The sequence below is a fragment of the Colletotrichum abscissum genome, assembly GCF_030869225.1.
Source record: "Colletotrichum abscissum strain IMI 504890 chromosome Unknown Scaffold_95.1, whole genome shotgun sequence".
NCBI lineage: Eukaryota > Fungi > Ascomycota > Sordariomycetes > Glomerellales > Glomerellaceae > Colletotrichum > Colletotrichum abscissum.
In genome coordinates this window covers 26,441-49,926 of record NW_026850542.1, presented here as the reverse complement: position 1 = coordinate 49,926, position 23,486 = coordinate 26,441, and the positions used below count along the sequence as shown (strand labels likewise).

Here is a 23,486-nt window from a genome sequence, read left to right as displayed (position 1 = left end):
GTCGGGTAGCGCGTATGCTGCCTCTGACGACAGCAAGCTCTGTTGCAAGAAAGCTCGCAGCGCAACGGTGCCGCTGTTAAGGCGTTCCGGAAACGAGCTATTCTTGACGAGATGCATCGCGACAACTATAGTGAATAGACCTACGACTGTATACTGTACCAATGAAGTCCCGAATCACGACCTATTTGCGTGGCACGGATCTCGGTGGCTGTCACCCCGGCAGTGCTGCGACGCCTGAGCGGCTGTGAATCTGTTCTTGATCCGCTTTCTGTACCCAGCCATGTGAGTTCCTTGGAGATCGGTTCATTTCGCTAAATCAGGTCTTGACCCAAATGACACGTCGTCTGGTATGCGACAATTTAGGCTTTGAATCCCTTCTAACCTCTGCACTGGCTACGCAAGACAGTGACACGTTCTATTCACCGCGTATTAACCGGCTGATTTGAAGAGATGGAGGGAGACATTCCAACGAGCGTCCAGCCATCGGTTATCGACTCCGCGCTGCTTTTAGTCTGTTCTCGGGACGACTGCCGTATTGCTTCATCGCCGACTTCGAGCGTTGTGACCGAGCACCTAGCTCGCAACATCAGATACCGGCAGAGAGGCGCAGACAGGTAATTTATACACCACGACGCTCAGATCTGCGCCTCAAGGAGCCTACTTCTGTTGACCCACGACCCGACGGCGTTCTCATCGATAACCGGCGTCGGTGTCACGATGGATTTCTCTACGATTTCTGCCCGTTCCGCACCATCAGCAAGCCGATAATCGAGCGGCATCTCAATAGAAGGCCCTTTCGGGCGACTACCGGAAGGTGGGCAAGCAGTCACGCTTCAATTGCCTCGTCGCACATGCCGGTATCCTTACAGGCCTGGGTTCGTAACCCGCCCCGGTCGCAATACTGGACTGATTCACGGGCCGATGCTGCCACGACGGAAGTCAGGCCCTTTGGACGCGACGAAGGAGCTGCGTCACTTACGCGACGCCTGGCACGCGAAGAGGCGTTCCATCAGCGATCAGCCGTGCCCAAGGGGAAGAACTTGCTCTGCCGCCCAGGAGGGGTCTTCCAACAACACAGCAGTGGCATACACGGAATTCCGACCCTGGCTAGAGCGGACGGGATGGGAGCGGGTGTATGCCAACGTGGACCGTCAGCTTCTCTACCCACTGACTCTGCGGCCAGTAAAGCGCTCGTATCGCCCTCTTCTTCTCTCGGCGGGCCTGTCGTAGCTCGACAACGAGATCGTTAGCCCTGCTGATGACGAGGCCAAGATTGCAGCGCTCTGTCACGCGGCGTACAATATCATCAGTCGATGCGAGAAAACGGCAAGAACGTCTAGCAGGAACCCACTCTGCTGGCTACGTAGTGTGCACCCGAGCAAGTGCTATCCGAAGCCTTTTTCGCTTGTGGCAAGGAAGAACACTCGAGAACGCTACATTTCCATGCTCCAAAGGCTTGTACCGCTGATCTTCCGGGTCTATCGGTTGTCAACAGATCTCCGACGAGATGCAGCCGGCGTGTCCCTCACGGAAGAGGACTAGGTTGCCTGTGGAAGGTCTGGAACTACCCTTGTCTGAACATGAAAACTCCTCAACGCGGGGAATGCGAGAGTCTGAACACAGATATCTCCGCAGATTGCGCATGCGAAGATATGGGGGAAGTCAGCGACAGGGATGGTTGGGAAGAGGATAACAGCGATCTTGACGACCAGCAATCACTAGCCAGCAGCAGCGACGACGAGGGTCATCAGTTCGGCGATCCTGAAGAGTCTTTTTGCGACGATAGCAGTCAAACGAATGCGATACCAGTACCAACACGCAATGTCCAAGAAAACCGGAAGCCGAGGGAGTAGGGACCGAGGGAGTAGGGACCGAGGGTGCAGGTAGCCTAGACGAGCTTCTGTTTGAACTGGTCATACTATTCTGTACACAAGAAGGTGAAGACGAGAAATGTGTTCGTCGTTGGTACCTAAAGATTACGCATCTCACTAACTCTTGAATCTGCGAGGCAAGCCATGGATATCGTAGCAGTGCACCATAATTTTGAAAACATAAAGCTGTCCGTTCCGGGAATCGCATTGCATATTACATATGACCATCTGTCATGTTTGCACACGCCAACGGCTCTATAGCCTTCTTGTAGGTCGCCACATACCGTTCGCACTGGACAGTGGATTCATGTCCAGCCCCCAACGCAGCCCGCATCTTCGGCAAAATTGTCGTCCATACGCGCATCGCGTCACCTTTGTGTCCTTGGTCGCAGCGAATTACAGCTAGATTGAAGACGCAAAGAAGCGTGATAGGATGTTCGTCCCCCAGTTTGTTGGAGCTTCGCTGGACTGCTTCACTCATCAAGCTCGCCGCCTCCACTCGTTTGAACTGGGCATTGTATATCATGGCCAGATTTGACATGGACACAATGGTGTCCGGGTGGTCTTTCCCCAAACTGTTTTCCCTCTCGTCCAGCGCGGATTTTCCCGGCGACTCTGCTTGATCGAAAGCCCCAATTTTTAAAAGTGCAAAAGACAAATTAGCCATGACAGTAACAACGACGTGACCTCCCTTGCCCGTAGCTCTTTCGATTAGGCCCATCAGCTCGGTCGCGAGCTCCCCCGCTTCCTTGAATTTGCCTGTGTCAAGATACGACAAAGCAAGGTTGCTCATACTTTGAAGCGTCTCTGGATGATCTTCACCCAGCTGTCCACGCGTTGCCTCTAGGACATCAACGGTCAGCTTTTCTGCCTGCTCATGCCGTTGGACGTGATGATAGGCTAGGGCCAATTCGCGAAGACAGTCGAGGAAATCCGGGTGCTTCTCTCCTAAGACTACCTTCATCCTCTCTGCCACATTCGCACCAAGTTCCACCGCCTCTTGATATCGACCCTGCAGACGATAGGAGTGAGCGAGGCTCGCCCTCGTAACAAGCGTATCGCGGTGATCTGCGCCCAAGGCTTTCTCCCTCGATCCAAGCACCTGTAGTTGAAGTTGTTCCGCATCTGCATATTTGCCTCGGCTTTGGTATGTGGAAGCCAAATCAAAAAGTGATTCGAGCGTCCATGGATGCTCTTCCCCGAGGAGCTGCGTCATCTTCTTTGCTACTGAAAGCCGAAGTGTCTCTGCCTCTCTGTGTCTGCCGAGTGTGTCGAGGGCTGAGGCCAAGCCCGCCTTAGCTGACAATGTGACAGTATCGTCGTCGCCTAGTGTTTGCTCCAGTTTAGCCATCACAGGTTGCAGGACCTGCCGAGCCTTCTCCCCGTCGCCCAGATGCAGATACAGAAACCCCAGCTTGGCCGTAGAATCAAGCGTATCAGAGTGATCCCACCCTAGTGCTTTCCCTCTCTGTGTCCTTACATCCACCATCAAGCTCTTGGCCTCCTCGTATTGGTTTTGCTCGATAAGTACGTGTGCCAACTCCGACTGTGCCGTAAGAAGGCCTAGGAGATCATCCTGTATCCTTGCAGCCTCCAACGACTCTTTTGCCAGGCGTTGGGCTGCGTCGAGTTTGCCTTGTTGCCTGTATGTTCGGACCAAATCCTTCATGCATACAAGCCTACGAGAATCCGATTCACTCGTGATATTGCGCAATGTGTCCACAAACAGACCCTCGGCTTGATCATACTTGCCTCGGTTGTAATACGCAGCTGCGAGACTAAGCGCGGTGGAAATCGTAACGTCATGTTCCTCGCCCAAACATCGACGCATCGTGTTGAAAGCCTCCAGGCCAAGATTTTCGGCTTCTTCCAATTGACCAATCTTTACCAACGCCGCTGACAGATTGGACTTGGTTCTGAGCGTGAAAAGGTTTTCTCGACCAGCAACCTTCTCCATTGCAGCCGACGCTTCCCTGAGTAACGAGACAGCTTCGGCATTGTCGCTGCTGAATGACTCTTTGAAACGCAAAGTGACGCCGCGGAAGGTCATTTCGGCGCCCAAGCTTTTGACCAGCTGTTCGTACGGATTGATGGAGGATGATGGTTCCATATCTATCTGGTTTGCTGGGGTGAATAACGGGATAGATGTGGTGTTGTCGAGGAACTCGGCGCCAATTGGGTGTTCGATAGGACATTGGGATGGAGGAGGAGGGTGTATTTCTGTTCACGAAGGCAATGCGGGAGAATCCCCCGACCCCGCATTTCAAAGAACGTATCTGTCTGGTTTATCCCATCGACTGCTGCAAGGCGACAGTACATCCGAGTGCGGGGGAAGAACTAATCAGGCGTTATTCCGATTTATTTCCACTATATCCGCAAATCAAAAAATTCATATCTTGGAGAATTTGGAGAAAAGCTGGAGACCATTGTACTGTCGCCTTGCAGCAGTCGATGGGATAGTCGGCCCGTAGATTGAAACATGGTAAAGAATCGAATCTTGGCACCGATTGGCTGGCGAGTACGTGTGTAGGGTCGTGTTAGCGCTGCGCCGGGCTAAGCGTAGGCTGAAATGCACCACAGCTCTCATCATCACAAGAGGTCACCTCAGCCCGGAGCACCAGACGTCTTCCAAAGCGAGCCCAGCCCTTTCGGAGTTGGCTGCTAGCTGCCACTTGGGTGTCAGCCAACATGCACAATACTAACCGTTTGAGGCAATGAACAGGGATCGGTGTCGGGTTGGTTTTCCAGTGGCCCGTATGAACAAAGAATGGATATGCAGTGGTTCCATAAACACCACTTTGTGGTTCTAGCCGCGCGTTAGGAACTCAAGTGTAATGTTAGAGGCCCTCAGTGAGGGGTACGGTCGCAACCAACCTGACTGAGGGGTATCGTGCAGCACCATACACGCCACAAACGTTTCAAGTGGCATTCGTCGGCCTAGGCAGTTGACCGATGTGGGAGTTGCTCTTCATCACGATTATGTTGCCTCTCATGGCATTTAGTCTGAGCAAGTTCGGCACGTACAAAAATTGTTGAGGTGATGCCAAAAGTAGCTCTACACTCAACATCAGACCCTGACCCGAAGCTGAGACAGACCCGAAGACCTGGATATCCTTCGAGGTATTCGCTCCATTTCTGGTGCACGCGCAGGCTTGGGGAGTCAGGCGATTGTGTGTCCTAATTCAATCCGGGCGAGACGGGGTTTGGCCTTTAACACAAGATGTAACTTGAGTACCGTATTGTAGCAGAGTCAAAGCTTATGTTAAATCCTGCGCTTTACCGTCAAGTAGTCTTTCGAGCCTTTTTTTCTCCTTTTGGTTAAAATGAAATTGTGAAAGTAAAGAGCATTCAGACTCGAAATAAAAATTCGGAACGATAAAAGCCAGTGCCTCCGCTACCTACCTGTCGGGCAGAGCCGCCCAAACTGTGCGAACCGGATTTTGTCTCGTCATGTTGCTGGCAGGCCACCAGGGTTGTGCATGACCACACCGCACTCCGATGTGAATACGCGCCAACAATGTAGGCAGGACTCCTCGAGGAGCGAGAGGTGCTCAGTACTTATGCATGACTTGCAATCACTTAAGGCTGTGGGTAAGGTATCCGTAGTTGATCGGAAACCAGACGCCCTAGACTGATTCTTGCCCCTATGGAAGCTCTCCCCGTATGGGTTCTAATTAAATTGCAAACCCCAGCGGTACTCATGCAATTACGATAGGTGTGCGTGCCTATCTTCCAATCAACCTCACCTGTGGATATACCTACCTTGCCTTTGAGCTTGACGCATGGCGATGGAAGCTTATTGGAATGCGGGAGGCGAAAACGAAGGGCCCAGCCCCCGCGTCAACACCGGTGAACGACGCTGAGTGCAGCCATCAGCAGGACGACGTCGTCGTACACAAGCGATTAGCAACACATTTTTCTCACAGCGGGCACCACTGGAGATCCTCCGCTGTTTACTTTGGTGACACGACCGCCCCCTGCAGCGTTGTCGCATTGTCTCTTTCCCTGAACATCGACGGCGGTGCTGGGGAGACGTCACGGGGGATTGGCAGTTCGCCATCTAGGACGCGTCGTGATCGCGTGTTGTGCAGCCACTTTGACTGCCCGAGGCCAGGATGGCAATACACATCGCTTGCCATTAGCCAGCCCTCTGAAACGGTGCCGCAAGGCAGGTTGGTGGGCTGGCACTTTGGACGCATGCAGTAGCAAAGTGTGAAATCACGCGCCGTCAGGATGGCGTTGGAGCGCCTGGTCGCTGCAGGCGGGGCCTGGTCTGGACGACGCTCATATGGCGGTACCTTGGGCGCAGGGTGACCGAAGTAGCGTGCTCTCCAGACGAGGTGAAGGCAAACACTTGCTAACCTACGCACTCTACGTCATCAGGCCCCTGGACCGTCGACCCAACGAGCCAGGCGAGTGGTGGCAGTGTCATAGTGCTGCAGCGTGTCAGCCTAGACTAGCGCCCGTTACGGGGGCGGTTAGCTCATTCCCACTCGATATTGCCTGTATGCATGCGCTTCGGCCCATGTCGGCGGCGTAGACTAGGCTTCCGGTCAGTTTAGCCATCGGCGCGTTCACGACCCCTGAAAGGCCCTGGATGCTTTTGCCGCGCAGCGAAGCGCACGTCCTTCCACAATGAACGCGAGAAGGCTGCGCACTGTGGCATCTGCTCGCTGCATATGTCGTGGGGAACGTTTCGTATGTACAGATGTCGATGACACCAGGCGTATCGCTGAGAACAAGCTTTCACCATTACGGTGTACGTGGGGTGGGACGGCTGAGGTGGCGCGGGAGCCGTCCGATTCGTTAGCTGCGGGCGACCCTGCAGTCTGGCGTGATGTCAAGAAAGCGCATGCCCAGCGAGCGTGCAGATCTGTGCCCGTCCCTACATAGCGATGTCGGAATGTGTGATCTGTTCTCACCTCTTCATATCCTCTCTGCGTCAGTCTCCTGGAGCAAGGTGGTCGACACGCAGTTGAACCCTCGCGCCAGAACCCGCGCCGAGCAACCGAACTGATCATATGGAGGCCGGGAATACACGGCAGCCAAGGCCCAATCCTCATTTTTCCCCTTCTTTCCAGTAGGGTGGACGGCGTAGGCCGCCACTCATGGACTACATGCACCCAAAAGCTTGCGCCAATTGCAGCTCCATAGGTGACTGGCTGGTGCTCGTGGAATTAGCAACAACCTTTTTTTCTTTTTTTTCAATCATAGAAACTCGCCAAACTCGAACTTGCGTTGGCCCGTGCACTCGACAAACTTGGTGGAGGATGGCCATCCGCCGGCAACCCTGCCTCCCTACGGGCCGCCTCGATCATCGTTCCGGGTACCTCTACCTCTCCGTCATTGGACCCTTATCACTCGATGTGGCGCTGTCCTGGCTAGAGCACGGTACGACTCGGGTCATGCTACAAGAAGTCAAGGCGGCAAGAGCAGTAATTTTGCGCTTCCGGCGATGAACCCTTGCGCCCTACAATCGCACTCAAGGGGACCCCCAGCGTCTCTAAGTGAGCAGGTGCGCGCTGTTCCCGGCTTTGCTGGACAACCGACCCGTACGGTGAGGGATCGCCGACATCGACAGGCTCCGCTCCTGAGTGACCGGCCGATGAGTTCCGGGACGGGAAGCACCCATTGAAGACCCGTCGCTCTGTAGGTGCAAACTTGGCTCGCCGCGGTTGCGGGCCTGTGTGCCCTCCCACCAACGGCCTCGGTTTGTGCCCCGTCTAGCCTATCTTTCCGCTCCAAGCACTGTTTCACTGAGGGAGCCGGAGCCCAGCACAGGAGATAAGCGGTGCCAGGCGGAGTAGAGCGGGGAAAGTGTTTTCATAAGATGCAGCGGTGCTCCAGCCTGCTCCTTGACAGACGATGACAATCCATACAAAACGACCATTTGTTTCAATATGGCGAACGCAGGACGCAGAGGTCGCGGCGGCAGCGTCCTTAATGCTTGGTGGTGGCGTGAGTTTTGTCCTCATGCTAGAGTATGGCTTAGTAGATGAACACTCTGGTCTCCGTTGCATCAAGCAGCCGAGCGTGATTCGCGAACGCGAGTTCGGGGGCCCATTGTGCAGTAGTCTCTACTCAACCTTTGATGGGAAAGCTCGTGCAAATGTGCTGCTAGCGGCAGCACTAGCTGACGGGTACCTTTCATGAGGCATATTCATTCCTGCTGCCACATGTGAACTTCATGCAGTAGGCTTGCAGTTGGTGAATGCACTTCAATGCAGTGAACCAACCGCTGCGCTTATACAGTGCCACGTTGCTGTGCGTGGCCCTGCGCCAGGTTGGTCCGAAAAGCTGCTCACCTATGAGGCTTGTCTAATTCCGACGGCCTCCTGCATGACTCCGTAAAGCCCAGTGACAAAGCCTTCTCGGAAACAAAGATTAGGAATAGATGACCATACTATGCTATGTTGTGCGGCGTATTGTCTTGTCGCACAATCACGCCTGGTCTCAAGGGGATTCTATCGGCTTGAGAGGGAGAGGTTGAAAAAGATGGCCCGGGACCCAGACATCGCGATGGAGATCCCGCGTCGACTGACATTTCCTCTTAGTGTTAGGCTCTTGTCCTGACTAGCTTGATTGACCACTATCGTCGGTGACACGGGACGCTTCCAATATTCCGTTCACAGTCTCTGTTGGCACTTAGAGATATTAAGGATGGCAAATAGACATACGTAGTCGTTATGTTGGCATCATAGCTAAAGACACCAGAGAAGAGCACTAGTATGAACAGGTCGTGTTGTGATTGTATGTATTCTACGCGCGTGTGGCAGGAGATATTCCGGAAAACCCCAACATCGACACCGGACAGTGACAAAACGACTCGTACAAGTCTTGGCCACTTCCCCCTGGAATGTTAAGTCATCCAGCGAGTATTGTCTCGAAACACGGACTCTGGCCATTCAAGTGGCTGGCACACCATTGATTCGTAAGCTGCAGACAAATGTCCCACATATCATGTGCGGGTTGGAAAGCCTCTTTATCCCCCGCAAGCACATTCGCTTCTTGACCTCAATACTAGAGGGACGATAGTTTCCATGGTAAGTGCTGAAGACCCTGGAGGAGGACGCAAAGGGTTATTATAGCTTGACAGAGACATCCTGCCCATGCCTTTTCCTCACAAGGAAGTGCTTCTTCCGTACGATGACCCATAGAATACTGGGTGAGCAGTCAGTATGTACCCGCCTATCATAAGCGCCTCCGTGTTCCATTGCCAATTACATAGTTAAATCATGTAGACTGTGCTGCCCCAGGAAGCATTTGATAACATTATTCTCATCATACAACTCTGAATGCGCAGGAGGCTGGCGACACGTTTTGTGTTCAACGGACTTAGCTGGCTGGAAGATCGCATATCTGGACCAGGCGGGGTAGGTGCAAGAGTGGGCAGTGCCAATCTGCGTGTGACCGAGTGCACCGTAGAAAGGGCCGGGTGGTAGTGACTTGGCCTCAGTGATGAGTACTTATCCATTCTTTCACACGCAAGAGCGCCACGCTAACCACAAACCTTCCATGGCAGCTGCTCAGCACAAACCAAGCCCCGTAATGGTACGGAGTACCAGTTGGTGTGTTCTCCGCATGGATAAGGGATATTAACGACCCGTCACGCGGGCCGTCGCGAGGAAGCCGCAAACGACCCGCCGCTAGTCAATCGGGGGATCCCGTCGCCGCCTTTACTACTCCATATTACATGGCGGCCTGGAAAAGCGCTATACAATGAATGGGGGAGACCTTGCGGAGGTGCGAAGCGATCAGCTCAGGTACCCAATCCCAGGATAAACAGCGTAAGGTCTGGCTGAGCTCGAGGTTCAATGCCACAGCCAACTTACTGAATGCAGATAAGCGCCCTCGCCCCGCTCTGTGCCAAGGCTTCGCAATAGCAAGTGCGCTGCATGACGACCTGGTACGCTGACAATGCCATGGGGCGAAATGTGCATAGATGTGATTCGGGCACCTCGCGTCTACTGAAATGCGCTCGCGCGGGTATGAGCCAGCTCATCGTGCTCGGCGGACGAGTCGTACGCCTTAGAGGAAAATGCAAGTGTTTGAACTGTGTACCGATACAGTACACCTGTGATACATGCACGCAGTCACGGGATGTGGAGACGAGCCTAGCCGGGGTCGACAGCCAGCTGGTCGCGGGGGAAAAGAGGCATGAGACGCTCGCTCAGCGCTTTATCTCCACATCCTGATGTGGCAGGGCTCTTCTGGCAAATCGGCACTACTGCGTACAAATCCGGCTCCATCCTCACTTCCTTCTGTACAATCCTCCGCTTCGAATACTTCGTCCCTCCACTATGGCTCCGCCGATCAGTTCATGGCTGTCCGCATCAAAGAACTTGTTGAACAAGCAGGTCATCGCTACCGTCAATGAGCTGAACCGCGATTATCATCTTGCTATCCAGATCCCCGACGCCAGTCAAGGTTCTGCCTCTGCCCCCAGGCGACCGAAACAGAATGCAGCATTCGCCCGGAGCGACGAGATTGTGCGTCTCCTGACGTATCTCTCCTCTGAGCAATCGTTCTTACTGGACAAAGTCTTGCACTCATTCGGTTGGGAGGCCCTCGCAGCCAGCGAGAAATGGATTCGCCCCTATGATTGCCGCGATCCGAGTCTCGCAACGACACAAAAGCCCAAGGCCGGCTCCCCAGGCGAGATGTTGGAACTCCAGATGGTACTCCTCGGTGTCCTAAAAAGGGCAGCCCACACCATTACGGTCCATGAGCCAAGCATGGCGACAGCAGGCACACATGTTGAAGTTTTTCAGCCTAAGAGAGAAACGCCCGCAGAGGTAGACAGTCCGGATGAAGGCGGTGCTAGATCAGTAGGCAGCGTCGTCAGGAACACAAGCTCAGAGCACCCACTAGCAGATTCTACTGCAAAAGCGCTCCCCGCTGGGACCAAGGAGACAATCACCGAGCAAGTGAATTTGCGGAATTCAACGGCTCCTCAAGATGTTCCCCATAGTTCCTTCCCAGGGTCTATTGTCAACGTATCGACGCGGCTACACGCCCATCCAACCCCTGGCGAGGGCTCTCCTGTTCTCTCGACTGTCTACACGGAGATTTCAGGCATTGATGACCCAAACCTATATGAGCCAATCTGTTGTGTCTCGATGCCTACAGAGCCAGCCAATCTTCAGTGCCGGCTCGATGCGACCTGGCGTGAGTCCCCTAGTCCCCTAGCCCCCTGTCTACAGCGTGGTGTGACTTCGGCAGCTAGGCATGTTCTTCTCAGCTCTCGCGCTGACTACACCTAGCAAAATTCCCATATTGGCTCATACAAGCTCCTTTCGCTATTGCATGGGAGATCACCCGTATTGCGCTCCACTGTGATGTTGATCTTGATGAGATTATCCTGTCTTACGATGAAACGTGGAGAGACTACGACACTCTATACCGCGTCCTTCGAGAGCAACATCCATTCAATGGGAAGGGTTTCCCCGAAAGGCCAACACTTGATGCTTGGACAGCAGGTCTAAGCGGCTTTGAGTCGTCAAATGGGCAGCATGTCTCTTTCGCGGCCTCTCTCGTTCAAACAAAGAACGCTAGATCTGGCCCAATATTCTCCCTGAAATTGGAGCCGGCCATATTGGATCAAGGATGCCGTCTGCACCGCAAATTTGGATCTGATCGATTCCTTGAAATAGTGGTCCCGTCACCGAGCTCATGGACGACTCCGATCAGAGAGCCCGATGTATCTCGAGAGGTGATCGGCTGGCTTTCTTCTCAAGTGCATCACCTAGCCGGCAGACAGTGGCAAGCTTTTTACGCAAGGGACGCAGGGCGCAAGATTCTTCAGACGAACGTGTTTTTGGATCCACGTCCGAGAAGCATTCTGCAAAAAAGGCTGAGCTATTTTGCTGAAGACGGTATCAACTTCGACGACGGTCCTTCTCCCGACCACCGGCCCGTGCACATCTTCAGAGAGTCGCGACCCAAACTGGAGGTTGGGGAGATGCTCGACTGGCTCTTGCAGTTGGATCGCAACGGTCACCAACCTTACCGTAAGCTGTTTGCCCGCATACAACTGGGTCTCACCATAACGACCGCAGTAGCTTGTCTGGATCAGAATCAGATACGACACCAACAGAAAAATATCGAATCACCAACCAAGAAAGTGATGAACGATGGCATTGGCCGCATGTCGCTATCTCTTGCCCGTAAGGTCAGGGACGTTCTTGGGTTGAGCGACATTCCTTGTACGATACAGGGTCGTCTGGGCTCTGCCAAAGGCGTGTGGATCGTCGACGTCGAAGACACTGGAAGCGATATTTGGATAGAGACCTGGCCCTCACAAAGAAAGTGGGACTGCGACTTCATCCAACAGGAGTATCGGACCCTGGAGATTAAGCACGTTGCTGCAGAGCCTCGATCCGCCAGCCTCAACATTCAGTTCCTTCCCATTCTAGAAGACCGTGCCAAAGATAAGCAGGCCATGAGGAAGTTTGTGGGAGACAGGCTCCTAGACCAGCTCAGCGACGAATTCAAAGTCCAGAAAGATGCCCTCAAGCATCCGCTACAATTTCGGCAATGGGTGAATGAAAATTTCGCCGCTAGGAAGCAACGTATGACGCAAAACAGCGTGCCGTTCCTGGCCGGGCTCCCCGAATCCAAAGAAGAACAGCTAACTTATTTGATCGACGGCGGCTTCGAACCAACCAAACAGAAATTCATGCAAGACATGCTACGGGAGCTTCGGCGCGCGAGATGTAAAAATCTGCTAAAGAAGATGAACATCAAGATCCCAAGCTCAGCGTATTTGTACATGGTGGTCGACTTCTGGGACATCCTCGAAGAGAACGAGGTGCATATATGCTTCTCATCTACGTTTCGAACCGAAAGCTTCTCGGACTCCATGCTGCATGAATGCGATGTTCTTGTCGCACGATCTCCGGCGCACATCGCTAGCGATATACAGAAGGTCAAAGCCGTTTTCAAGCCGGAGTTGCGCGCATTGAAAGACGTCGTCGTATTCTCGGCAAAAGGAGACATTGCGCTTGCCGACAAGCTTTCAGGCGGCGACTATGATGGAGACAGGGCTTGGGTATGTTGGGAACCAGCTATCGTGTCTAATTTTGAGAATGCCGCTATACCGGCCAAACCAGACATTTCGAAGTACCTCAGGAAGGATGAAACGTCGTACGGAGACCTCACTCGAGGAATTGACAAGCCTCTAGCAGCTTTGGCAATGATCACTCGTGGTATTGTCTTCAACATGCAACCGAGCTTTTTGGGAATCGCTACTAAGTTCAAGGAACAACTCTGCTACAACTTGAACGATGTAGACAATAAGCAGGCTCTCTTATTGAGCGCACTTCTTGGGAGCCTGGTCGATCAGTCGAAGCAAGGGTTCGAGTTCACAGAAAGGGACTGGCGATCATTTGAAAGACAGGTCCTGAACGGATGTGCAATCCAGAAAATGATCCAACCAGCTTATGAACACGAAACCTGGATGGGCGGAGGCGACCCTGTCCACATCATCGATCACCTGAAGTTTTCGGTCGCAAAACCCAATATCGAAGAAGAACTGCGCAAGCTCAACCGAGACACGAGCTTGAGTCATAGTCCTAGCCGCGAGTTGGTAACCCTGCCGTCAAGCGCCGAGGTGGCCCCCAACGCAGAGTATTGGGACGCTGATCTGGGAGAGCCATACAACGAAGTTGAAAGGCTAGCATCAACGTTCTTGGTGCTCAAGAATGTCTTGAGGAATTTGAATGAGGACTTAGAGGCAATCAAAACAAAGTGGACCACTAGTATGGCCTCAGTCAAAGACGAAAACGAGCGTCCGAGTCTCATGGTGGACGTCTTCAAAGAGTGGTGCGCCATCGAACCCAGGGCCGACCGAGAACTCGACCCTTGGTTGGTGGCATACCTGAAGCCATCACATGCACCCGAGGGGCTCTCAATGTGGGCTTTGATTCGAGCCAGTGCCTCGTTCAAGCGCTGGTATCGGCACAAACCAAAACTGCTGTGGCGTATGGCTGGCATTCAGCTGCAATTCATCAAGTCAATGGCCTCGCGTGACAAAACTCCTGTCACCGTGGTACCGAGTATGTACGCGGCCCTAAAACCTGACAGTAAATTCATCAGTCAGGCCGTCTCCAGAATGAAGGAGGGCATGCAGTACTCTGGGGTTGAATTCCGCGATGATACCGCAGACGACGAATGATGGTTGTGATACAGCGGGCTTTCACCGATAGCAATGTGCCAGATGACAATACGCTACCTACGAGGTGGCTTACATGCAGTGCTTAGATGATCATGTGGCTATCATAGCGGACAATTTGCACCTCTGAACAGTGGTAATTTGCATTTCAAAAATAATAATTCATGTCCTTGACCCGTCAGGGCCCACTGCTGTCAAGCAAAGACCGAGACGTTACCAACAAAGCCTTGCCCAACGTCCTCCACGCCAGGCTTCACTCGCCGCAAACCCATCAGATATAATACATCGTGTCTCGCAAGTTCGAATGCACCTGAACGTTGTTCGAAGGTTCAACGGGCTGGGACGCGCTTGTGGTCGTCGATGCCACGTCCGAAACGTCAAAAAGAGCCGGACGATGAACGCGAGCCCGTTCACACACGATGTCTGCGTAGTAGGCCGGTGGGCAAATACTGACCGCCTTGGTGGCACGGCCGAAAAGGTAGCAGAGGTTATGCGTGAGCTTCTCTAACTGGTCCGCAGCTGAGTTACCCACACCGTACTTCTCCCTGAAGATTTCATCCATTAGCACAGTATAGTGGGCAGGGCGGGCGGTCCCCTTGAGAGCCGTGTGGGCAGTCAAGAAGAAATCCCAGTAACGAGCCTGGGTGACACCGCGGTCGACGACTGTGCCGTTCTTGATATTGCGCGACTTCTGGTCCATGTTCTGGTCAGACGTGGGGTAGAAACGCGTTTGATGACGTTTGACGGATACGATGATGGAGAGTTTCGGACGCTGCTTGGGCGGGTAGAGCTGGTCACACGCCTTGCGGATCATGGGCAGCTCGGTTGTGAGGACCTGGGCGAATTGGCCTTCCGAGACGCCGTCGCGATAGATGATGATGAACTGAGGGAGTCTGCTTTGGTTGCGCTGACGCCATAGCAAGAGGCGAGACTTGAAATTCTCTGTGAGCTCCTCTCCGAGCATCTCTTGACGAGAAGGCTGCTCCCACGCAACGGCCGGCCATTGTCCCAAGTCTTTGTCAACACTGGCAACCATGCCGACCAGACTGGGCGCTGAGCTTTTGTCGTTGGACATGTTCGTCGGATGAGTGACATCGTAGCCAACAATCATGGCCTGATTTGAAGTGAGAATGTCGATTGTATCCTTGACTATATGGTTGGTGCCTCCATTCTTGAGGTTCCACTTGAGACCAATGTTGGCGAAAGTCTGGAGGTTATTCTTGATGAACGTCTTTTCCACGGAGCACACGGTGTGAAAACCAAACTGGACGTCGGCGAGAGATTTGACAGCGCCGTAGAGTGTGGCGTCATGCCTAGGCAAGATCACAAGCAGGAAGAAGCCCTTAATGCTACCCTTCGCCTTCGTCGTGTAGCTCTCTATAGCCGCGAAAGCTCTCTTGATATCCTCGGCGGCGGTGCTGCGGCCGACGGTAATCTGGTGGGCGGTATTCGGGGCTCGAGTCTCAACGGCGACCCCACTGGCGTTGAGGAATTCCACGAATTGCTGAACGGACCGTGCAATCTCGTCGATAGGTATGCTTGGGTTGTCACCTTCGGCGATGCGCACCCAGTTCCAGTTGGTGATTCTGGGGCCTGCCTTCGCAAACTTTATGCCAGTCATATTCCAAGAGCCGCCGCGACTTTGCAGGTTCTTAGCGCTGGCATAGGTGACCATGGGGGCGGGCAGTTCGCGGGCAGCTACGGTCAATAGCCTCTTGTCAACCGTGATGCCAAACTCCCCAAGTATCGACTCATCAAGACCTAGCGCCGCCGCGCTGTCGCGCTCGAGCGAGATGGCGTTGGCAAAGGGAGAGCGGCAGGCAAAGTCAAGCATCACCGTAGTCTCGTCCCCAGTGAGCTTGGAACGAACCGCCTGGCCCGCAGCAATGAGGCATCGCTCCGCCGGGAAGAACATGGGCTTGTTAGCCGTGCCGAGATTGACCAGAGGCAGGCTCTTATCCGGAGCCTGTCCGTACTTCCACTGCCAATACTGTTCGACAGAATACGCACCCGGCGGCTTTTTGCCCAAGACCGTTTTCTGGCCCTCTGCTGGATCCAGCTGAAACTTGACCTCCCGTGGGCCGCCATAGACGAAGCCCTGGGAGAAAAAGACGAGGCTGCCGACAGGAGGACTTGCGAGTCCGTTTTTGCACGCAAGGCTGTGGATCGCTCTCTTGGTAGTGACGTCCTTGCCGTCTCCAGTGCGGAACTGAACAGTCACGCGGGTCTTAGCGAGGAAATTGGACAAAGTACGCAACGTTGCTCGAGCGTTGTTGTGCGTGTTGATGTTCCCGGTACCGAATACGTCTAGGCCGAACCACTTGCAAAGTTCGCTGACCCGCACATCGGTCTTGAAGACGCCATGAGTGACATTGACGTTTAATAAGGTCCTACCGGTGCCAAGGCGTACGCTCTGAAAGAATCCTCTGATGGCTGTGAGGGGACCTTGTTGGCCGAGTCGTGACGTAGCGGAGCCGGGACCCCACGGAAAGAACCGACCCTTGCCGACGGCGGTGATCTGATTGTTCATCCTTGGGCTGTGGCCGAGGACGACATTCAGGGCATCGACAGAGACCTCGCAGCGAGGGAAGTGCGCTTCGTCAGGGTCGCTTGGGTCAACCATGGTCCGGAGGTACCGATCCATGGCAGCCAACGGGGCCTCGGTCTCTCCGACGACCTTGATGTTGTAAAGCTCCTCCCGTGTGGAGTTTTCGTTCCTGAACTTGATGATCACGGGGTTCTTGGCAAGCTTCAACTTACTGGAGGAGACGAGCTTGGACTTGAACTCGGTTGCCAAGACCGCCTCAGGCTCGAGGCGCTGAAGCTCTTCAATAGCATGTTGCAGGATGATCTTCAGCTTGCGCGCTGGGATGGTGCCTAGGGGTCCATGACTGCCGCTGCCATCACCGCCTCCAGCCTGCGCCTTACCTTTTCCTTTGCCCTTGGGGTCGTCGGGAGGAGCGTTGGCATTCTCGCCCCTGCGGACCTCCAGAGTGTACCGGTAGAGCACGGCGGGCTCGATGGACACGCGGAAGTAGTTGGCCCAGACGATGACCTGCTTTCCCTTGGTGCCGTATGCGGGACGACGAGGCATGAGAGAAACAGTAGAGTCTGTGAGTTTGAGGACGCCCATCTTTTTGACGAGGACTTGGTCCTTGGACTGGTAGCTCTTGATGAGGGAGTCTTCGAGGGCGGTAATCTTAATGTCGGGCTGAGGTATCACTGAGCCTTGCCTGCAAGGTATTAAATTACGAGAACATCACGTAGTACAGGAACAGGAAGCATTGAACATACCCGTAGAAGGTGCATGGCTCGCTTTCGAAAGCGTCACGACGAGGGACGGAGCCGCCTCGGCCGCCCCTTCCACCTCTATGGCCACGATCGCCGCTGCCTCCTCCAGCAAAGCTACCGCCACGACGTTCACGATCACCGCCTCGGCCTCCGGAAAAGCTGCCGCGCCCGCCGCGCCCGCCGCGCTCGCCATCGCTTCTGCCACGACCCCCGCGAGACTGGCCGCGGCCTCCGTGTCTTGCGTCCGCCACATTGAGAGACTTGGTTGTTATGTGTAGACTGTGCTCGTTTGTCAAGAGTAGACAGGAGCACCGCTGCTTCGTATAGAAATACTTTCCCCACTTTACCCCGCCCGACCCCGCCTTACTACGTGCGAGGCTCTGGCTCTCTCCGCGAGACAGCGATTGATTCGCCACCATTCGGGCTAGATTTGATGACGACAAGGAGGACATCTGGAATGGGACTGAGATCTGACTGAGCTGTTACAAGTTTCATGCGACGACCACAATTAGACTGAGCAGTACCGACAAAGCTTAGTTCTGGATTTGTGCTTCTTCGCAAAACCGATCTAGCCTCAACGATGGAGCTACCTACTGAGGTGACCTACAAATATATTAAACTTGGTACAACAAAGACCTTAGCCGGTTTACCTCAAACTGTGTGTAGTTTCTCTAGGGTGAAAGTATGTTTCGTTGCCGCGTAGAGATCCGTCACTACCCTTACCTAGTGAACCTATCTCCCGTTGCCATCTGTCGACATGCTATCTCGCGAAACCTCTACTACAGTTCAAAACTCGTGCTTCAGCTACCTGTTCAGACGAGGGCCAGGATCAATGGCCAAGCCCTGGCCTCTGTCACGGCTGTCGAGGTTTATACAGAACGCGCAAGGAGGAGAATGGTGGCGTCTCGACGTGACTCCTTTGTCAGCTCTCTGTGGGAACCACTGGTAAACACGTCCGCCATGTAGACCGGCCGTTCAATCTATACGACGATCGTAGCCCAGAGGCTGACAGAAATGTGACTTTCGGCCTGGCAGACCGGACGCCGTCCGTTTCAACGCGCTTGGACGCAAGGGCTAGACGGAACCAGTTACGCCAGACTACAGCCTGCATTGATCGAGCGTTACCGGTAAGCTTCTTCCTCGATTTGGGGTCAAAAGGACTATTCGAGGGGCCAGAGACTGGTGTACGCAGGAGGGTAGATCATCTCGACGTCAAAATGGTATAAGGAGAGGGCGAGACTAGTCACTCCCCAACGGATGAGGCGCCGCCGGACTTACTCAAGGCTAGATAAGGAAGGTTACCAGCGACTTGCGGCAGGCTCTCAGCCATCATGACGTATTCTCCCAGGCACCGCTAGGCCTTATGCTATTTGAAAGATTATCATGGAGTATATCTGGGATTCACACCCCAGACCAAGGCCACGACTAGACACGAAGTATGAGACACATTTGTAGACCAAAATCATCATCCGTCTGAGCAGCAAGCTAAGCTGTCAAGCGATATGGGGAATGTTCTCAAGGCTAAGTAAGGATACTGATTCAAAGTGACCCATGCTCTGACCCAAACACTACGTATCTCCAACACCGGTTCTCAATAGCCATGGGAGGACTGGCAACAGCTAGAACTCATGCTGCCTGACCGAACGCAGCGTAGACAAAGTCCGATACTGTCGAGGAGTGTGTCAACTCTCCCTCTGCGGTCTCTCCTGTAGGCTGGAGCAGCGTGCTTGCGCTCGTGAATACACGAAGTGCTTGATTCCTGAGGAATTGGGTCAGGCATCCTTCCTGCTGACTCCAGTGCCTTGGTGATGGAGGTGTGAAATAGACGTGAAGGCCAAAGTCTCTCTTCTTCCAACAGCTTCAGGTATGCATACGCATATTTGCTCGTCCATCCGCACTTGTGAACGCACGCCCCAGTCCTATCGTTCACCCCTGCCATAAGAATATCTGCTAGTTCGAGTCTTGCGAATCCTCTCTGCTGTTCCAGCAGACCTGCCCGTTTTCTTGTCAGTCGCATGTCCAATCAGTTGCCATGATACTTACAGAACACCCTCCACGCCATCAGAGATTCAGCTTCTTCCCAGCAAAGAGCAAGATAAGGACCATCATAGTCAAGTATCAATGCTCTTGTAATCTCCTTGAAAGCTTGTGCGTTCTGGAAAAGGTATGCTGCGGCAGTGAGAAGCATGAGGTTACCAGCTGATTTTCCAGAGGTTCGAAGCCAGCTTTCGCTCGCAAATCTGAGAGCATTGCCACAGTCATACTTGTCCGTGGCTACAGCGACTGCGAGGACATCGTCAACAGCGAGGTTTCGAGGTACTTCACTGTTCTTATGGTGAATGACAGAACATATGATCTGCAATGCAGCAGCGTTGTCTTCAGGTAGGAGTAACTCGGAAGGTTTACCATGGTCGTGCATATCGTGGCCTTCCTTCCAGTCTGGCCCGAGCATGGCGGAGAAAGGCTTCGATACCGCTATCAGTGCCACAGAACAAACGAGAAATCTTGTCTCTTCCAGTCCAACCAACAGAATAAGGTCGCCACCTGGAGCAATCTCGACAACTGTGCTTGCTTGGGTGTCTCTTGGAGTTTCCATACTGGTTATGAACAGCCCGTCGCTATCGTGAGAAAGGGTCATTGGTAAGGCAAGCCACCATGACGGTCGCAGGTGCCCCGCATTCTTATGGTTCAGTATAAGAATGGGGAATATGATAGAAACGACAATGAAACGTCATGCTGATGGAACAGACATTGCGTCACGTGGGTGTCGTAGCTGTGTACGCATCGGCACGTCAGCTCAGATCTACAATCTCCGTATCGCCCAATTTTACCTTGATATATGCTTTCGGTGGACAGGGGAACGTGCCACCCAATTATCAACAACCTAAAATTTTCCCCTTCTCGTTATTGGAAACCGTGTCCGCGACGTCATCATAGCCACCGCCGAACGCCGGGCTGATGTCGGCCGACCCAACGAGGCGCCGGGATAAGGCTGTACGTGGTGCTGAAAAGCCACACGGGTTGTCTTCGCGGAAGGCTCTGGAACGATGAACGGAGCCGTAAGGCACGGCTTCGTTATCTATCAAAAATTCCGAACGCGTATTGCAATGATTTAGTGGGTTCGGATGAGCAAAAGTCTTCAAAATTCAGGTTGAAGGGGCGTCAGTCGGTCTTAGACGTGCTTTGCTCACCTATCAAGCCCTGCCAATCTACATATTCATCGACGACACCAGCGTTATCCGTGCTATCCACGGCAAGGCGCCCAGCTCTGCATGAGAATCGTTCTTTCGAAGGGGCGGCCAGGATATCTAATCCATGAATGTACTAGTCTCTGGGACATTACAGACAGGCTAGCCAAAGATGGCACGACACTGCTGGCGCTGGTCGTCAGATGGCAACACGAGCAATTATAAAACGGTCTGCAATAAAAAGACTACAAAGGCACCATAAGAGAATAGTCGTAGTTTAGTTCCGAATGCCTCGTCATTTACCAAATAGTATGGATCTGCACTGGACAACACAAACATGTCGAGGTCCCAGAATCTGTTCCATGTCGGGCAAGATCCGAGTCCAGATAGCCTTTGCTTCGTTGTCCCTACCCAGTAAACGACGGGTTACGCCTAGATTGAAGCAACAGACCAGTGTGGTTGGGTGTCGATCTCCGAGCCGGCGCAAAGCTCCGTTGGTTGCTCTGTCCATCAGGGGCGCGGCTTCTTCCGCCCTGCCTTGCCCAACGAAGGCCATGGCGAGGTTGTACGTGGACATGATGGTATCAGGGTGGTTCAGCCCCAAGGTCTCCTGTCTTACGTCCAAGGCCAGCTTGAGCCACTCCTCCGCCTGCTCGAACTCTTTCGCTTCCACAAGAATTGCCGCAAGTTCCGCCACGCCATGAATGACGATGCTATGTTTCTCGCCCAGAACCTTCGGTGCTCGACAGAAAAATTCGCTTGCGAGCTGCCTCGCCTCTTCATATTTCTCAGCCTGACCAAAGGAAGAAGCAAGATTAACCATCGACCGCAGAGTTTCGGAATGGTCTTTCCCAAGCGTGTTTCTTCTCGCATCCAACACTTTCACCAGTAATTCCTCTGCTTTTCCATGCTGTAGGGCACCATCATATGCCAAGGCTAAGTTGGCACGGCAAGTGACAGTGTAATGATGATCGTCTCCCAATGCCCGCTCCATATCTGCGAGAACCGATTTTCCAAGTGTGATCGCGTCTCGAAACCGGCCTTGAAGATGGCATACATGGGCTAGGGAAAACCTGCTGATCAGAGTATCGGAGTGTTCTCCGCCCAAGTGTTCTGTTTGGAGTTCCACGACTCGTTTAAGGAGTGTTTCCGCTTCTGTGTGCCGTCCTTGCCCGCAATACGTGTTTGCCAGAGTCCACATGCAGATCAGTGTCTTCGAATGCTCTTGACCTACATTCTGCGTCCTCGAATTCAGCAATCGGAGTAGAACTCTCTCTGCTTCCCCGTGTCGGCCAAGCCTCCCTAAAGCCTGCGCCCAGCGCCTCTCGATCGACAGCGTCTCTTCATCATCACTACCGAGCTCTCGCCTGGATATGGCTGCAACAGATGACAGAAGCTGCTCCGCCCGGTTCCAGAGACCTTGCCGGAGGTACACCGTCGCCAAGTCGGCTGTAGAGACAAGCGCATCACGGTGGTTCGACCCCAAGGCGCGAATCCTCGCTGTCATGACCTCCCTGTAGATGGCCTTCGCCTCGTCGAATCGGTGTTGATCAACGAAAAGGCTTGCCAGGTTGTTCTTGGATTGGAGCAAGTCGGCGTCGCCGTCCTCCAATGTCCTCGCTCGAACTTCTACTACCTGTTTCATCATCGTCTCGGCCTCCTGGTATCGACATTGCTGCTTGTAGATAATAGCAAGACGAGTCGTACACGTAAGCCTTAGGGGATCGTCCTCGACTAGGTCTTTCCCATAGAGCTCAGATAGCAAACGTTCAGACTGTGCGTAGTCGTCCTGCAAGTCAAAGATGGCCGCGAGCTCGAGCATGCAAGGTAGCATGTCGGCATCGTTTTTCAGACATTGTCGTCTGGCCTGCAATACCTCGTCGCACAAACGTTCGGCGGCTCTGAGGTCTGAGGTCTTTGCCAGTATCCGATAGAGAAAGGTCTTGCATTCAAGCGTAGACGGATGCCCTTCCCCGACGTAGTCCTTCATCGCCATGAGCATGCCTTCCCAAATGTGTCTTGCCTGCTCCCCTTCGCCGCGATCGGTCATGGACTGACAATGTTTCGCCGTGCGGGACAACGCTTCGTCGACGCCAATCTCGTGTAGCAGTCCCGCAGCAGTCGTCTTGTATAGGTTGTCGCCGCATCCCTTGATTGACAAAGGAGAGGCTTGTTGCAAATCCGGGTCTAGCATCGTAGAGTATGAGTTGACTACTACGTCTGATGTATCATCTCCCGAAGAGCGGCTGTAATCGGGAGTGAGAAGGCAATGATGTGAATATTGAACAGTAAGCCTGTGACGTCGCCGGAAGGCGCGACCGTCACGTTTCATGCGATGCCACCGACCATTCCCCATCCCCCGCAATCCTAGCCAACCGCTCAAGCCACCACAACAGAATTCTGGGAGCCTACGGTCGGCGATAGGGGGCACTGCTAGAAAACCCCCTTGCCATTTCGTTCCGGGGTTAGATCACCTTCTTCTTAGTCATCAGTACCTAGAGGCGCTACAAACCATGTACTCCGGGCTAGCAGCGGGATGCCAACGCCTAGGGACAGCAAGCGAACCACAAGGCTTACTTCTGAAGGCGCCAAATGAGCGACGAAAAGGTTCAAGGCCACCCAGAATGTTGTACGGTCTGCTGTGGACGATGTGCGCCGGTCCCGACTGACCATGTGAATTCGACGGCTTGCAACATACCATTCTTTGGATTGGGATCTTTGCAACACTTGCTGTGGGGTCATGCGCCACCGGAGCTTGTGCCAACACTTAGTTAGGCGGGCGTGGAGGCATTTGCTTCGGTCGAGATACCCGGTACTTTTGGGTACTAAGCGGTTTGTCGTCCTGCACCACCCATGCGTGTCCCCTGATACAGACGGGTGTCTTTCACCCCTGCACGACCGCTGCCGCCTGGAGTGGCGGTGGTGCTGGTGGCGTCGCCACCCAAGTCCGGGCGGGAGCAGCGC

The 23,486-nt window shown here is 53.7% G+C and overlaps 7 protein-coding genes across 7 annotated transcripts; 2 read left to right on the top strand and 5 right to left on the bottom strand.

The window, feature by feature from the left end:
- Positions 1-452: 452 nt before the first annotated feature.
- On the top strand, positions 453-1,250 carry CABS01_16387 (uncharacterized protein; the record flags this gene model as incomplete). Its single annotated transcript, XM_060549718.1, has 1 exon — positions 453-1,250. A coding segment is annotated over one exon (798 nt), but the record flags the coding sequence as incomplete, so codon positions are not given.
- An 835-nt stretch (positions 1,251-2,085) lies between these two features.
- On the bottom strand, positions 2,086-3,921 carry CABS01_16386 (uncharacterized protein; the record flags this gene model as incomplete). The annotated part of the gene is made up of 1 exon (XM_060549717.1): positions 2,086-3,921. The coding sequence occupies one exon, from the start codon at positions 3,919-3,921 to the stop codon at positions 2,086-2,088; it is 1,836 nt and encodes a 611-aa protein (XP_060389452.1).
- Positions 3,922-5,824: 1,903 nt separating this feature from the next.
- On the bottom strand, positions 5,825-6,303 carry CABS01_16385 (uncharacterized protein; the record flags this gene model as incomplete). The annotated part of the gene is made up of 2 exons (XM_060549716.1): positions 5,825-6,169; positions 6,238-6,303. 2 exons carry the CDS (start codon positions 6,301-6,303, stop codon positions 5,825-5,827), a joined length of 411 nt encoding a protein of 136 aa, XP_060389451.1.
- A 3,868-nt stretch (positions 6,304-10,171) lies between these two features.
- Positions 10,172-14,046, top strand: CABS01_16384 (RNA-directed RNA polymerase; the record flags this gene model as incomplete). Its single annotated transcript, XM_060549715.1, has 2 exons — positions 10,172-11,039; positions 11,135-14,046. 2 exons carry the CDS (start codon positions 10,172-10,174, stop codon positions 14,044-14,046), a joined length of 3,780 nt encoding a protein of 1,259 aa, XP_060389450.1.
- Positions 14,047-14,314: 268 nt separating this feature from the next.
- CABS01_16383 (piwi domain-containing protein) lies at positions 14,315-17,527 on the bottom strand (the record flags this gene model as incomplete). The annotated part of the gene is made up of 2 exons (XM_060549714.1): positions 14,315-17,271; positions 17,338-17,527. The coding sequence occupies 2 exons, from the start codon at positions 17,525-17,527 to the stop codon at positions 14,315-14,317; spliced, it is 3,147 nt and encodes a 1,048-aa protein (XP_060389449.1).
- Positions 17,528-18,960: 1,433 nt separating this feature from the next.
- On the bottom strand, positions 18,961-19,786 carry CABS01_16382 (uncharacterized protein; the record flags this gene model as incomplete). The annotated part of the gene is made up of 3 exons (XM_060549713.1): positions 18,961-19,093; positions 19,209-19,326; positions 19,378-19,786. The coding sequence occupies 3 exons, from the start codon at positions 19,784-19,786 to the stop codon at positions 18,961-18,963; spliced, it is 660 nt and encodes a 219-aa protein (XP_060389448.1).
- Positions 19,787-20,817: 1,031 nt separating this feature from the next.
- Positions 20,818-22,716, bottom strand: CABS01_16381 (uncharacterized protein; the record flags this gene model as incomplete). The annotated part of the gene is made up of 1 exon (XM_060549712.1): positions 20,818-22,716. One exon carries the CDS (start codon positions 22,714-22,716, stop codon positions 20,818-20,820), a length of 1,899 nt encoding a protein of 632 aa, XP_060389447.1.
- Positions 22,717-23,486: the final 770 nt, after the last annotated feature.